Below are 17,187 nucleotides of genomic sequence, written 5' to 3' on the forward strand. Positions count from 1 at the left end.
AAGGGTAGGAATAAATGGTGAGTTTTCACACTAGAAAGAGGTGAACAGCAGGGTCCATACTGGGCCCTGTGCTGCTCAACATATTAATTAATGATCTGGAAAAGGGGGTGAACAGGGAATTAGCAAAGTTTGTGGCTGGTGCAAAATTATTCAAGATAGTTAACTCCAAAGCTATCTGCAAGGAGTTACAGATCTCACAAAACTGGTGACTGAGCAACAAAATGGCGGATTAAATTCAATGCTGATAAGTGCAAAGTAATGCCCATTGGGGAAAAAAAATCACAACTATACATATACAATGATGGGTTCTAAATTAGCTATTGCCATCAAAGGAAAGAAACTTGGAGTCATCATAGATAGTTTTCTGAAAACTTCTGCTCAATGTCCAGCAGTGGTCAAAAAAAGGCTAACAGTATGTTATGAACTATTAGAAAAGGGATAGAACATAAGACAGAAAATACCATAATGCCACTATCTAAATCCATGATGAGCCCTCACTGTGAATACTGTGTCCAGCTCTGAGTGCCTCACCTCTAAAAGGATATAGTGGAACTGGAACAGGTTCAGAGAAGGGCAACAAAAGATGATCAAGGATATGGAACGACTTCCATATGAAGAGAGACTAAAAATTAGGGCTGTTCATCTTAGAAAAAGAGACCACTAAACAAGGTTATGATAGAGGTCTATAAAATCATGAATGATGTGGCAAAAATGAATAGAGAAGTGGTATTTACCCTTTCACATAATACAAAAACAGTGGTCCCCCAATGAAATTAATAGGCATCTGGTTTAATAAAAACAACAGGAAGTACTTTTTCACACAATGCACAACTAACCTGTGGAACTCATTGCCATGGGATGTTGTGATGGCAAAAAATATAACTGGATAAGTTTGTGGAGGATAGGTCCATCAGTGGTTATTAGTCAATATGGTCAGGGCTGCAACCACATGCTAGAGGTGGCCCTAAGCCCCTGCCAGGAAGTGGAAGTGGAAGACAGAGGTAGATTACTCCATAATTGCCCTGATCTGTACACTCCACTTGAAGTTCTGGTATGGGCCACTGTTGAAGATGATGCTGGGCAATATGGACCATGGTTTGACCCAGTATGATGGCTCTTTTGTGTGGGTTATGGGTTTGGAATACCAACTCCAATTCAGATCCGTATTTTTACAGCAGACCCGTGAAAGGCCAAACTAAAATTCATGATTCAAATGCTCCTGAGCTTTTGAGTGCTTGAAATCCAGATCTGAATTTTGTGGCTGAGGCTCATCTGTAGTTATAAAACAAAACCTCAATTAACCAAACCTTTATCCAGAACACCCCATTATCAGAAACAGAGTCATATCCCCAGTATATATTATTAACACTGAAAATTCTTTGATTACTACAAATCTTGATTGTCTGAATGTCCTGGAGGCTGTTGAATAAGGCTGGATAATCAAGAATGAGCTGTAAACTATTTTTACAAACCATGGCCGCAGTCCTGCAAGTTGTTGAAGTCAATTGAACATAGCTCAACCATAATGGGTCAGTCCATACCAAACCACTTTCAGAATCAAGACCCAAATTATAATCTAAATTGGTAATATTTGCCAGAATCCTCATTTGCTAATCACAATCTTTAGTCAGACACTCTGATTTCCTTCACCAGACCTGCAGAAGAGCTGTGTGTAGCTCGAAAGCTAGTACCATCCACCAACAGAAGCTGGTTCAGTAAAAGATACAACCTCACCTACCTTCTCTTTCTCATATTCTGCGACCAACAAGACTACAAAAACACTGTGCAAACCAGAGTTGGCCTGGGAAGCCCTGTTAGCACCTTTCTGGAAATAACTTGTGTTTAAACAACACAGTTTTGTTGTTTTGGCCAGTATGGTTTGTCTGTAGAGTAGTCAAGATCTTCGAAAGACAGGAATTGTGATAAATTGTAATCTGAGTCCAAGAAATGTTCAAGATAAACAAACTTAGATTGTAAAAACATGAAGATTTATGGCAAAAGTGTGCATCAGTCTATCAGAGTGTTAACTGGTCACAGGCCATGTACAATGGAATAGAACAGGGGCTCTCAACCTCTTTCTTGCTGTGACCCTCCCCAATATGCTATAAAAACTCCATGGCCCACCTGTGCCCCAACAACTGGTTTTCTGCATATAAAAGCCAAGGCCGGCATTAGGGGGTAGCAAGCAGGGCAATTGCCTGGGGCCCCCATGAAGCTACATGGCTCAGGCTTTGGCTTCAGCCCTGGGTGGCGAGGCTTGGGGCCCTGGACTTCAGCCCCATGCAATGGGGCTTTGGCTTTCTGCCCTGGGCCCCAGTGAATCTAATGCTGGCCCTGCTTGGTGGACCCCCTGAAACCTGATCAAGGGCCCCGGACCCCTGGTTGAGAACTGCTGGAATAGAAAACCTTGATAACATCCAAGCTTGAAACAGATCTCTTTCCTAAAATTCCCACTCACAAGTAGCCTGCCATGACTTATATTTAAACAAAGATGCAATGTATTTTTTTTTTATTTTAGAGATCTCAATTTGATTTTTTGGTAAGAACACAGACAAAAGTAATACTTTCCCCATAAACATGGATATTCTCCCAAGGGATGGGGTGGAAGTACTGCTGCTTGGAACATTTAGAACTAGTTCGGACAAAGCACTGGGAAAGGTATAGTAGGAGGCAAATCTGCATTGGCAGAGAGTGAAGGAATGTGCACTAGGTTAACCAATCAGTTCTTTCCCTCTCTAATTCCTATGGTTTGGTACTAAATAAGACTATGCAATTGCAGCTTGTTTTTTCCCTCTTGGGTTTAATTTGATCATTTGTTGTATGAATTCATTTCAGCATCAGTCATATTCCAAAGGATGACTCGTTTTGATTATTACAGCACAAGGTTCCCTGAGCTCTCCAAAAATATGAATACAAAATGTTGCCCTCCTTAAAAAAGGTTAGGTGGAACACACCCTTCAGCTGAATGAGAAACTTCAAAACAAGTATACTTTTAGCAGTATAATATTTCCTGTACCTTGATCGTATTCCTCCCTGGAACTAATATCATCACTAAATGTAATGGGTTATAATTAGTCTATAATAATTGTGAAAATCATGGATCACCCCAGGGAGTTCTGAGTACAATTACATGAGGAATGTCTCAAAGAAAAAATGGTTAACCTTGAAAGGCTGTTTGGAGTCCCATCTGTAGGTGCTGGATAATGTATAAACTATTCATCTAGCTAAGATACTGAATGGATAAAGGGCTGTCACTGACCAGGACAATAGAATTTACCAGACAGATAACAGGTTGGGATGTAAAATCAGGTGTGGGGTGTGAATTCTGAGTGCGCCTGTTCCTTGGATGGAAATCACTTACCAGAGCATCTCAGGAGGTTGGCATCCAACCCCTGTGCCAACCAGGACAGCTTCCAGGAACCACAAGAGGGTTAAAAACAGGATCACACAGGAAGTGAATTCCCCGATTGGAGCTCAAGCTGAAATAGCCCCGAGAGCACACAGTGAAACACACGAATTAAATCCCCCCTTTTCCCAAGGCTTAGAAAAGTATTTCATAAAAGAATTTAATGTTCATACTATCCCACCTTCCCCGACAAGTATGGGATAATCAGCTAACTTGCCTTATTATGCCAATTAATAAGAGTCTTTGATTGCAGTGGTAAAAAGGGAGATTTGCTGCTACTTGAAATGTACAAGTGTGTGTGTGTGTGTGTGTGTGTGTGTGTGTGTATATATATAGGTTATGATGAGGTTACCAAATCAATCAATTCATCTGATAGTTTATCCCTAGATTCGGGTTCATTCAGAGTCAGTTTGTATAAAATTTACTCTGTAATTATACAGACATACCCACGCCAAAAAGGAGCGGGCAGCTACAGAAAAAGCTGCCACAATAAGGAGGATTTGAATTTCTTTTTGCAAAACGAAGATTAGAAACAGGATAATAAAAGGTAAAAGTGCTGGAAAGGGCAGAGTCTGTGTACTTAATTTCCGATGGCTGTATTGAACTTGGAATATGTTTCTATATTTCAAAGTAAATAAGAAATGTATTAGGACCATTATGTGATCCCAGTATGACGGAGGGTGTTTATTTTTGTTCCAAACCATTCTGCATTTCTGATGTTGTGGGTGGGAATATGCGGGACATCTAAAAACGAACGCATATGAAAACTGGCAGCAAAAAATAAAAAGTAAATATGTATATAAATACACACATGTGTGTGTGTGCGTGCGCGTAGCTAGATATAACAGGTTGTACAAATCTAAATCAATGCAACTTCTTTTCGAATCGTTTTAAACGATTGTAATACTTGGTTCGGACAACGTGCTTCGTAGGGATTGTTAATTAAGTAATGCTAATGGCAGAATGTGTCTATACGAGTTCAAAATACGGCACGGGAAGTTCGGATGGAAATGAGCAACTCGCCGGCATACAGCGATGTGCAAAGAACAATTTATTAGCTTGCACATTTGAAACGTTTGGGGGTTTTTTTTGTGTTCCTTGAAAGTCATAGATTTAAAAACTGTAACTGGAACTAAAAGGAAAATTCTACAATGTAGTTTCCAAGATTCTTGGTTATATTATTAGCACAATTCCTCTGCATCACTGAGTCTTAGTAAAAAGCTATGTTGTCTCCCCCCTCCAATAGGATAAAAGGGTGTTTACAGTCAGGAGCTGGGAGGGGAACCCCATAAATACGGGGGGGGGCGCGATGTATTGCTATTGGCACATTGAAATCCCCGTTGTGTTTTGGGCAGATTCCAAAGGGCGCTTTTATGGGGCCATTTATCGATCGCCTATTCTAGTAACTGTATGAGATGCTCGGGGATATCCCGACCCATTAACGCACTTCTAGCCGGGAAGGCTTAATAGGTGTCCAACTTTATTTTCAAGGGTTTTTTTCCTGCTTCAGTTGGAATCAACAACGATTCTTCCATGGACTTCAACGGGATCAGGATCGGGCCCTTGGTCTGGAAACTGACAGTGTGGTGCATTAGGTTAGACAAACGTCCTACATGCTGCTTCGCCTTCTAGGCCTTATTTTCCAGTGTCGTGTAAATGACAGTAGGATTCACTCTGGAACGCTCAGTCCCATTTATGCAGTGGGAAGCAAACGCGCAATTAAGACTGAGATTAATATTATTATCCATAGCAGTGAGAAATAGAGCATCTGAAAACAAAATCTTCATCTCTTTCCACCGATCCTTTTTATGACTTCTCTCGCTTTACTATTACCTAACTAATAGTGTCTCTCCCCCCTACCCCCTGTTGAAGGTTTCCCTTTGATTTATTTTTAAAGCCATTACCCTGGAAAAAAAAATCGTTTGCCGTCCTTAAGGGCAAAAAATTGTCAGCAGGTTTCAGGAGCCAGACGCCTGATCTCTAAAAAGAAGCTATCGCCTGACTCTTCCCAAATAGAAAATGCATATCTCGTTGTAAATATACCTCTTCGGAGAAAATTTACCTTTGCGAGCGGGAGGGGAGAATCTCTTATAAAAAAGGTTATTGTTATGCAGTAACACCTTTCGATAGACAATGAATGTCATTTCTGACTGCTGGCAGTCACTGATAACATGGGCAGAGGACAGACCCAGGGAGTAATTGTAGCAAAGGACTGCACTGGATTCGAGATCTAAAGGATCGAATTTATTAGAACCTCTTCTTTACTCATTCAGCTTTTATGTTCATTAGCGATTCTCAGTGGTTTGGGTCTGCAAAGCCCCTCCCTGGGCATGCTCGTTCCCAACACATGCAGAGCCCGATCCTGCACGACTGCGGCTTTGCCGTAGACTTGAACTGGAGAGAGCAAGATCTGGGCCCTAATGTACGTACTCAGAGCAAAGGGTAGGGCGGCTTTTAGACACATTTCCGTAGCTGGACTGGAAACAAGAACAGAACATTAGCAGGGGGGTTTCACCTTCCGCGTGGGATGTTCGACACCCACTCTCTGACACTCAGGGCTTCAGAAACGTAGTCCTAACGAGAACGGCTTTGAAAACGCATCTATAGGCTCCTGTGTTGGTAAACAGCTCCGAGGCTGTGATGTTTTTCATTCCTTTTTCGGTGTCTGAAGATAAAGGCACGTGAGCTAGAATTCAAACGCCTTTCTGCTGGCTTCAGTTCTCCCTTGGCAAGGGGGATGATAAGAGGAAGATCTCAGACATCTGACAAATTAAAGGCTTGCATCTGCATACACCTAATTGGAGGTAACGTTTCCACTGTGTGCAAGTCTGAGCCCATTTTAGTTCCTTTCTTTCCAATCAAGTTTATGCTTTAGCCTCTTAAAGAAACTTTTTTAACGTGCAGCATTTCCCCCATTTTTTTTCACTTGCCAGCTGCACAATGCCTTGTTTTAAAATCTGTCTTTGTAATGAGATCTATTCAAAATATCTGAAAGGGGATTTTTGTGGGCTGAGGGAAGTCACTAGCGTCTAACAACGTAGCAGAAGTGTTCAGTCCTTTCACAATAATGCAAACAAACTGCTTTTAAATGACATTAGCTTGAATTGGTTTGCAAATGCCCTAGACCTACGTGATTATTAATGCAACGACTGTTTTCGTGACTGATTATCTGCTGTACAAAGAGGAAACCCAATTTCATGGAACACAAACTGGGCCTGATTCTATCCCCGCTTCCACTAGTCTAGCGCCAGTGATGTGGATGGAGTTGTTCCTGGTGTACTCCAGATCAGAATCGGGCCCGGTCCTGCCAAACACTTGACAGGGAAATCTGAGTTAGGCGGAGGAACTGGGCGTTCACATATTTCTTATTAATTATCGTTCGGGACAATAATAAAATAATGACTGTCACTGATGTTCTTAATAAGGCTGATGACAATATTGATACAGTCATTATGAGGTTGTTGATCCTGCTGCTGGCTTCCTCCTCCTCTCCCCTGGCCGGAACAGCAGACACGAAGGCAAGCTCAGTGGGCAGGCAGCTGCCCCAGGGTAGACGGGGGGCTGGAGGGGGTGGCGGGGCGGGTCTGACTGGGACAGGCAGTCGCTGCTGTTGCTGCTGGAGCCGGTCAAACTGCACAGCACTTCCCCCAGGAGCTTCCCTTTCATCTCCCCGCTCCTGGCGCCTTCAAACAGCCTCAGTTTGTCTGCAACGTCTCTCCCCCCCTCCCCCCTCCTTTTTGCTCTCCCCCTCCCTGCCCCACTCTGGAGGCTGAGTCCCAGGGCCCAGGCACACCCTTCCCAGCTGGTGCAGGAGAATAAGTGATGAGAGGGGAGAGCTGAACCTCGTGTCGGAGCGTGGAGACAGGTTATGTTAAGCCCCAGACGGCTTAGCTGGGTGCGAACTCCTCTGCAGCCCGTGGGATTGTTGCTCCGTGTCTAACGATTGTTCACTCCCAGTCTCTGCTCCAGAACTCTTCCATCCATCCATCCTTGGAGTGGGAAGGTGCCCCAGACCCTGGCAAGGTCCCTGTCCTTTTCTGGGATCTCCGAGCCCAGGCTTTCGGATACCTAGGCGCGGGTACGGCAAGCCAAAGGCAGCCCCAGAGCCTTTAAGGCACAAGCAGAGGTTTAGCGGGCAACCCCCCCACCCCCAAATTCTCCTTTCTAGAGCAAAGGTTCGTGACATTTGCTTGGGGATCAGGAGATGTGACTTGTGTCTCTGGGGAAAGGAAATGATACAGCTGAGACAGGTTGTCGGGTCTCTTTGATCCCAGCGAGAGCTGGGCGAATAGTCAAATAAATGGGCTTGTGATTATTTTCCGGAATGAAAGGGGAGTTTATTTGGGTTCACAGTGGCTCCTGGGGTTGTATTATCCATGATTTGACCAGCAGCTGGACAGCCACCTAGCATTCCTGAAAATGGTCGCAAATCCCAAATTCTGTCCTAGGCAGTTAGTCCTCCTCGTCTCCTATCTTAAAAGATGCAGGCATCTAGTCGGGTTGCAGAAACGAACCCCTGTGACTGAAATAAACAATCATACAAATAAGGAAATGTCTAAACGAACAGTTTGCGAACAACCATAGGCTTAGAATTATCCAGCCAGACTATTTACCTTGGCAGAACATCGGGCATGGGTTCAGGAAGGCTTTGCTAACCCAAAAAGTGATACTAAATGGGTAGCGAATATCATCCACGACAAAAGAGTTAAACTCGAATAGCAGCAACCGACCCAGTGTGGTGAGACATTTATGAAACCAAGTCTTAAATGTACAGTGTGCTATACAAACATGTATACAGGCATGTTTGCTGCCCCAAAGGGGATACAATCCAAATAATGCACATCAAACACACACACGACCACGCTTGTGAGATCAGGTACGGGCCACAGCAATGCAGCAGTGAAAGGAATTCGAATAGAATATTCTGTCCAGCTGAAGAAATACACCCAGTGTTCTCGATTCTTGAAACAGTGTCACCCTGACCTACCCCCCAGCAAGCATTCTTTCTTTATGGGTAGTTGGAAGGTGCATTGACTTTGTGAATACGGTATAATTATCTGTAGCATTTAAGCCAATCGACAATGGTTTACACCGGCGCTTCATTGTTCCCTAGACACACATTGTTTCATTATTTTCATTAATTCTCATTTACTTGTCATGATGCAGGGAACGGGGGGGGGAGGGGTAAGAGGAGATACGAAGTAGACGAACTGCGGCAGGATGGTTTGCAAGACCATAAATAGGAAGTCACAGTATGTAATTTAAATTGCTCTCCAACCCATTCTCTACACACTGTGTAACCTGTGGTTTAACTTAATGAGAAAATGACCATGGATCACATGTGCTGTTTACTGAAGTGGCAAATAATAATAATAATAATAATAATAATAATTCCAACCTATTATTAATCCATCTGAAAGCTTCTTCAGTGCTCTGCCTCTTTTTATAGTTGCTGAAACTGTCTATGGCTTAATTCGAAACACCCTGATTTTGGTGTTATAAACTAGATCTTTGTTGAAGATGTGCCTATGAGGATTGTGTGTAGAGAGGAAAGACCGTCACTGTATTGCTGCTCAGTCGATCTGAATACAGTGTATATTTTACAGACGCTGATTGGAATTTAGGGGAACGATTAACAGCTACCATCTCAAGAGCTGGAAAGGTGGCTAATGGGCTAGAATATCTGAAGTGGCAAACTAGGAATAATTTTTAACCCAAGGGGGCCTGTTTTTTCACTATATAGCCCTTTAAATAACTTGGGTTTAGTTTCATTTAAAACGTTCGATTCTATTCCCTTTCTGAGGACTGGCAGCCCCCAGGCCCCTCTAGGCCAGTCCAGACAAGGGACATCATCTTTTGCTGTCCTTACTCAAAATGCCTCTTGCCTGAATAACAGCTACAAGATCAAGCCCCGGATACCGCTCGGAGAAGAGTGCTCTCTCATATACACCAACACAAGGTACATAGCACATAGGCGCCAGAAACCAAGGTCAAGACCAAGTGGTTGTAACTGTCTGGGATATTAATAAGAAAGGGGTAAAAGCTCTCGCCCTATTGAGAGGCAATGGGTCGAGGGAACTAATACCACTAACCAGTTGGGGTCAAAAATAAAACCGCCTTTTAAAACAACAACTCTGCAATCTAGTTTTGCTTTGGCAGGTCCCGATCCTGTACCCCACCCCCATCCCTATGCTCCTTCTACAGTCGGTGGAAATCTGGGCGGACTCAATCATCAAATAAATAAATATAGACTCGTCACTTGTTCAGGGTTTGTGTTAGGTTTAACTGCCCCCGCCTATATTTTAAGCTTCAATTTTTCTGAGCGTTTTAATAGCCATAGTTGCCAGCATGTAATTAAATAATTATCATGATGAAATTACACTCGTTATGAAGAAAATGTATTTGCTTTTATCCGCAAGGCGATTGAAAGAAATGCTTTTAATTAACACACTCTTATTCACACTAAAGGAGTCAAAAAGAGGCAGAATCCCCCCCACCCCTCATAAAACTACGTCGATATGTTTGCAAACGGAGGACTGCAGAATCATGTCCCATGCTTATTAGAACCACATTTATTCATCATCATTGTCCGCGTGCGATTTATGTGAGCAAAATCATCATTACAAATCCCACCGTTGTAGCGTGGTTTTAACTGGCGTGTGTCTTTGCACTAAGAAATAGAGCAAAGGTGCATTTGTAGTGAAAAATGTTCCAGCTATTGAGATTATACGTTGATGTATTTGTCCTTGCCAGGCTATAGGGAATTCTCCCCTCTGAGGTACGGGAGCACTGAACAAATGTTTACCCCTTCGAACCTCACTGGCACTGGACCCGAACGGAACCGCACGAATTTGCAAATCACATTATTCTTTTAATTCTCCAAAGCGTGTTTTGTAGCGTTCGGAGGTGCTGGCGGAGCAGCAAAAAGGGGGCGAGGCACGTGTAATTTCCCGTAGTCTCGTGTGTGTATTTTGACAAAAGACTAAATAGCAGAAATTCACAAATAAGGCTCGGGAGACAAGGATCGCTGGTGCCCTGCCCGAGCCACGGGTAAAAGTGGCGGTGACTGGAGGTGTTCAGATGTCACATGTTTCCGTGTCAGACAAAACCACCTGGGATGTGATTGGAAGTGGGTAACAGTTATGCCACAAGCTAGAGAAAAGGAGTGTTTAAAATGGGGAGGGAGGGGGTTTAAAAGAGAAAAATCTGGAATCTTAGAATCCTCTTCATTGTAACCTGCCTTAATTACCTTACTGACTTTTCCTGCTTTGGCATGATTATAGCCCTGGAAGGCTCCTTAATAACGCAGCTCCGTTTGCTGCCCATGTCATTAACTCCGAATTTATTTTTTTAAAAGGGAGGGGGGAAGCCTCTCAGAACCAATCACAAGAGCGCCACCTTCGCGTCATCCTCCAGGGCTGCTCTGATTGGCGCGGCTGGGTTGACTCAACTTCCCAAAGGAGGAAACAACTGAGCACCCAAAAAAAAAAAAAGAAGCAGGAGGGGGGCGGGAAATTGCTGAGTGGCTGGAGCTGGCGGGTCCCTGAGCAGTGAGTAGTAGGAGCCGCACGGAGTCGGAGGGATACTGGAGCAGAGCTGTGTGTGTGTGTGTGTGTGTGTGCCAGGCGCAGTGCACAGGGATCGGTGGGGGTGCGCAGCGATGTCTTCTCCTTCCAAGACGAAGGAGGTTTTCTCCTCGGATGAAGAGGGCCCAGCACCTGGTGCCGAGGATCATCACAAGATCAAAGTCTCCAGTTTGCCTTTCAGCGTGGAAGCGCTCATGTCCGACAAAAAGCCCTCCAAAGAGGTGCCCCTCACCCCCGGCGGGGGAGGCATGGAAGGAGCTGGCCTGGGCACCTCCAGGAACCTGCTGCTGCCAGGGCACGGCGCCAGGGAAGCTCACAGCCCCGGGGGGCTTACAAAAACCTTGGAAACCTCGTCGGTGAAATCGGAGAATTCCGAAGACGGCAGCTCCTGGATTCAAGAGGCCGGGAGATATTCCCCTCCACCAAGTGAGTGCTGCCCGGAGCTGAGGCTCTGACACTAGCGGGGCTAAATAGAACAGATGGGGGTTGTCTAAGAAATGCGGCGTCTGGGGGCTGAGTCGTGCGCGTGGGAGAAGGGTCTGTATTGGGGCATGAAACCAGATCTATGACCGCGTAGCTTCCAGGGAGGGCGCTGACTCTGCCTTTGGGAACTAACTGGCTGCTATTTCCTGATTTAATCTATTCTTCGCGTCCAAGAACGAGTCTCTGAGCGGTAAGATTTGGATGGAGGGTGGCTGGCTAGACGCTTTTTGGCCTGTATAAGTGAAGATCCGGAGCCCCGCAGCAATTTCCCAGATACCGCATTTGTCAGTAGAGATTTTCAAATCAGATCGCAAATTGAACTGGACGGAGCGTGGCTTCCAAGGCGAATTCCAGTGTTGTTATGTATGATACTGGCTCCCCGAGCGCTTCGTTTGACACTGTGCGCATGAATGAACCCATCCGAGCTGGCTCCGCTAAGTGCCCTAAAGTGTGTGAAACTGGGGAGGACTCTGTCATGTCTTCGGGATCCGCTCCCCAGGCTCACTAGAGATGTTTCCACACACATACACCCCCAATGACACACGATCCGCAGGCTAGTAATGCGCGTAAAGCCATGCCGCTGGCTTCGGTGAGGCGAGTTCTTCAGAGCGGAATTCCGTCTGTCGCTATACAACAGTGTGTGGACACTGCATTTCTCCATTGAACTTCGCAGCTAGCCCGCTTAGATCACATCACGCCTTTCTAGAGTTAGTGTTCTGGCCCCTTTTTAAATTCAGGAATATAGCTGACCTAGTATGACAAAAATATATTTTAAATGGCCATGCAGCTCCGCACTTTCCCACATAGAGAGTAGCCAATGGTGTTACGCACCTGTAATAACAGATCGATCTATACACCTCGAGCTTGGGTTAAAAATTAAAATGGGCTGCTTTGCTTTGATCTAACAACTGCTTCACCAACAGATGTGATCTGCTTAGTCTAACTATCTGGGAGGAGAAGTTCGGTTTGTAATCTAGTCTCACGAAAAGAAAGTTTTAGCAAAGCTATAGCTTTCACTTTTCCGGTACCTGTGTATTTTCCTTGACTTTCGGAGCTTCAATTTTCTTTGATCCCCCAAATTAATCTGATGTCTGGGAGGTTCGGAAGAGATTGTGTGACAACAGACAGAACAGTGTAAAAGGGGGAAAAAACTAATACTCCTGCGTCATTCTTGTGTAGAAAAAGTCTCCCAATCTTTATGTATCCCAGGTTTGCTAGGGAAAGGTATGAAAATACCTTAAACAAAACCCCTAGAACGCTTTTTGTGTGTGTGTTGCTCTTTCTATATTTTACTAGTTATAGCATACAGCTTCTAACAAATGATGACCTGGAAATAGACAAGGCCTAACGTTTTTACCTAGACACCCCTCCACATGTCTCCTTCCCACGATCATAGATTCACTGAGCTCCCAGCTTTTTTTCCTCGCTTTATTAAAAATGGCCAATGATTCAGAGGTCACAATATTCTATAACTTTAACATGTCACAGAAAGTACATACTGGGCTTTAGAAAGATTCATGGCTTTTCACGGAATTCACTATTCCGTGAAATTTTGCCTGTACGAGGGTCCTAGGTTTTGGTAAAATAAGGCTTAAGCCATGATGAAAATTGGAGATTGCTACCCTTATTAGTGAGGGTTCCCTTCCTCTCCAGTCTCTCTTATCCCTGTCAAATAACTACTGACTCCCGACACTAGATAAGTCTTAGAGGGTTGTCTGTAGGTCAGTGACTTTGTCTGGGTTCTTACAAGAGATGACATAGATCATGTCCCTGCACACTCTTGGCATTTAAAAGAGGTTATTTTAAAATTGGTTGGGGGAGTGATCAGTGGGACCAGAGAGGAGTAGCTTAAACTTCATGGTTGGTTTCTTTGGCACAGGTAGCATTACGCAGTCAGGTGATGACTGTGTCAAGGATTTTCCAGAAAATCTAGTGAAAAGCCCAAGTGATACCTTTAAAATAAGCCATTTCACCAAATACCATAGACGGTCCACAGTAAAGACAGTGAAATGTGTTCTAGTGCTCTGTTTATTATCACCGCTACACTCAGGTGACTTCTTTGAAAGGATGCCGAAAGGATGAAAGATACATAGGTTAAAGTTTGCAGATATTTGGCAGTAAACCTTTCTTTTGATTTCTGTGTTTGCAATTTCGAGATAAACCCTTCATCTACCCTCTTAGTCTTCACATGTTTTGTAAGGAGGGAAAAGGCGTAAGTATGAAGCCCCTTGTCTAACCATGCCTTTGGAGATCTTTCCTAAGAAGCAAATTCATAGGAACATCTAATCATAATTTCATTTTAAAATGAGCCCTAATGGAGTATATTAAGCGTAGCAATTCCATGTTTACTGTGTTGTTTTAGGAAGTTCTGGGACTGCACGAAATACCCACACTGGCTGCATAGTTATGAAAATGCCCCCAATTCTTCAGTAGACAGACCAGGGATTAAGAATTTAAGGTTGACTTTTATTTTGGGCAATCCTTCTCTTCCTCTACTTTTTCGTTTTCAAACGTTGAACAGTTTGGGGGGTTGTTTTGCAACACACGCATTTCAAACTCATCGCCCAGTCTATTTTAAAATTCAAAACGTCCTTTGAAACAAATTGCAAGAGGCAAAGGAAAAATATATTAACAACCAGAGTGCGCAAACACTGACAAGTGTGTATGAAATAGGGCCAAAAATGTGTCTAAAATGCACCAGCCATTTAGGGCAGGTTCTCATTTTCGATATCGCACTGAAGAACGAGCTCCCTGTTAAATATTTCGATTTAAAGCCAATTAAGCGTCCCAGGTTTTCAGGTTGCTCGCATCTTAGTCATTCTTTTCAACCCAAAAGGTTATTACTGAAATGCAAAGTGTTCTAAGAAAAATCAGTGACAATGTAAATGATGTGGCCCGGATTACGATGGAACACGATAGGTAACACATTCCACATCTCGCATTGGCCAGAGATGCTGCAGTTATACGGGGTTTTAATTAGCCGATGTCATAAAAGCTACACGTTGAAAAAGGACTCGCCTTCTTTCCTTCCTGTGCTTTTCTTTCATTGTTTGTTGGGGGGGGGCAGAGTGAGAGGGGCTGTGAATAATCTAAAAGTAATAAAACTGCCCAATTCCCACCCCCTATTTCAGTGGAAGCAGGTAGAGGTGTCAGGGTGACCAGACAGCAAGTGTGAAAAATCGGGACAGGGGGTGTGTTGGTGTGTGTGGGGGGGACGGGTAATAGGTGCCTATATAAGAGAAAGCCCCAAATGTCAGGACTGTCCCTATAAAATCGGGACATCTGGTCACCCACTGTCAGCAAACACAACGAATATTATCAGATCCCATTCTATAGCTCTCAGGCAAAAGGCCTACTAGGACTGAAGGGTTTGGCCCAAAATGGAAAAGTCCCTGGAGAGTGGTGATGATGGGGGATTTATTTCTGCCCCTTGCTAGAGATTTTACTTCTGGGGACGTATTTCTTGTATAACACGTTACACTTCGGTGTACACAGAGGGTCCTAGGAATTCTTGCTCAGCGAAGCTATTAAGACGTTTGCGCTGTGCTCTGCATTTATGTGGTCGGACCCCGTGAGGTCCTCACACGTTGTTTCCTTTTTGTTGATTTTGTCACTTAAAGGCTTATGGGGAAGGGGGCTTCTCTACCTGCCTTATGGAAAATGGGGCCGGGATTTCTCCATAAAACAGCCCACGACCCAGACAGCAATGAGTTCAAGCACCGCTTATAAGTCATGTTCTTAGTACTTCATATTTGGGGGTTATCTCCAGGAGGGTGCGAACGAAACAAATCCCAAACATACTCTCAAGCTTCGTTTTCTTCCCCCCTTTTTTTTCTTAAGCATTCCTCCTCCTCTTTTTTTTTTAACTGGCCTTTTCTTTCCTTCCAGGACATCTGAGTCCCACCGCATGCACACTGAGGAAGCACAAGACTAACAGGAAGCCCAGAACCCCTTTCACCACTTCCCAGCTGCTGGCTTTGGAGCGCAAATTCCGCCAGAAACAATATCTGTCCATCGCAGAAAGAGCAGAATTCTCCAGCTCTCTCAACCTCACAGAGACCCAGGTCAAAATCTGGTTCCAGAACCGGAGGGCCAAGGCCAAGAGACTGCAGGAGGCCGAGTTAGAGAAGCTAAAAATGGCAGCAAAGCCCATGTTGCCTTCTGGGTTCAGTCTACCTTTCCCCATCAACTCTCCCATCCAGGCGGCCTCACTGTATGGACCATCTTATCCTTTTCACAGACCTGTGCTTCCCATCCCACCTGTAGGACTCTATGCTACTCCTGTCGGATATAGCATGTACCACTTGTCTTAAGAAGATCGAAAGGAAAGCAACGGCGATATAGACTTCCTGGCGGATCTTGTCCACTGCGAGAACGCACTAGAAAACCAGTTCTGGTCATTGTTTCTGCCGGCTTCTATGTGCCATATCAAGTGTATAGGAGTTTGCATTAGAAAAGTAAAGCAGCCTGTATGCTACAGGTTGGGAAGGCAGCCAGGGTCTCCTCTCAGCTTGATCTGAGCAATCAGACTCTGACCCTGAAAGAAAAATGTAAAAACATATCCAATTAAACCAATATAGTTCTCTTTATATACTGCACACGGGACACAGGAATCGGTAAACCATAAATCCTGTATTTTCAAGGCATAGTTTCCTTATCCCCTTCCTAGGAGGCCCAAGACCTGTTTTCAAGTAGGAGTGGTTCCTTCCCCAAACTGAATCTTAAGGCTTGTCACTTAATATTTAGGAGATGAAAGGTAGCATCGAGCTTTGTTTTTAAAACAAACCTTAGAAGACAGAGACTCACTGTAAATAGGCAGTAGACCCCAGTAGAGTCAGACTGAGGCCAAAGGCAGCAAGTTCCTGCATTTTCAAACGGGGCCACCCTGCGCCCAAGCAACAAAGAGCATTCCTGGACCGCAGGATCGGGCCCCTAAATGAGTAAAGTCTATAATAACTTTACCCACCCCATTATCGGATCATTTAGTCCCTCCTCCCCTTTTTTTTGTAGAACTCGCTTAAATATTTTTTTTTCAAAGCACTGTGGGGGAACGGAGACGCACAGAGAGGGCTATAGGCAAAGAGTTTTGTCTTTATCTTTTCTTCCTTTGCGCGTTTAATAATTTCACCTACAGCCAGGTGTATGTATGCTTGGCTCTATGATGCTGTTTGAAGGGGGCGGGGTGGACGCGTACGATGGAGATATGGAGAAAAGAGGTGGGCTATTCCCCCCCCCCAGTAGTGTGTGTGCAAGGACTATCAAACCATAACGCAGAGTTGTTTTTTATTTGCAATAATTTTTGCTTTAAAAAAATCACCTTGTTAAGAATGCCAATATAGTGAATCATGCTTAAGCATTTATTGAAAACACCAATAGATTCAGGTACCAAAAAGAAACATATGGGACAATAGGATGCCACTGCTCTGCAAACTGATCTCCTTTCCTGGATTTCACCGGGGGGAGTTCTGCTTACAAACCAATGGCACGATATGGCCCAGGCTTTTTCTTATAATCATTATTGTTTTATTATTAATATTACTAGCGCTGAACTTTGTGGTAAAGTTACTATAGAGGATGCAGATCGCTGAAGGCAGAACTTCTCCTGGATGCATTTTGTTTTAAAAGCATGTTGTGAAAAAAAAAAAAGAGCCACAAAGTTTTGACCTACTCCAGGATGTGTTGTCTTCCACTGTAGTTCAGTCCTCCACCCTT

At 44.1% G+C, this 17,187-nt stretch overlaps 1 protein-coding gene across 1 annotated transcript; it reads left to right on the forward strand.

The window, feature by feature from the left end:
- The first annotated feature begins 10,978 nt into the window (after nt 1-10,978).
- On the forward strand, nt 10,979-17,187 carry MSX2 (msh homeobox 2). The gene is made up of 2 exons (XM_045026279.1): nt 10,979-11,418; nt 15,364-17,187. The coding sequence occupies exons 1-2, from the start codon at nt 11,067-11,069 to the stop codon at nt 15,786-15,788; spliced, it is 777 nt and encodes a 258-aa protein (XP_044882214.1). The 5' UTR covers nt 10,979-11,066; the 3' UTR covers nt 15,789-17,187.

The sequence above is a fragment of the Mauremys mutica genome, chromosome 8 (assembly GCF_020497125.1).
Source record: "Mauremys mutica isolate MM-2020 ecotype Southern chromosome 8, ASM2049712v1, whole genome shotgun sequence".
Lineage (NCBI taxonomy): Eukaryota > Metazoa > Chordata > Testudines > Geoemydidae > Mauremys > Mauremys mutica.

Coding starts and splice junctions, on each gene's coding strand:
- MSX2 (XM_045026279.1), top strand. CDS start 11,067: ATGTCTTCTCCTTCCAAGACGAAGGAGGTTTTCTCCTCGGATGAAGAG. Junction 11,419..15,363: donor GAGATATTCCCCTCCACCAA/GTGAGTGCTGCC, acceptor CTTTCCTTCCAG/GACATCTGAGTCCCACCGCA.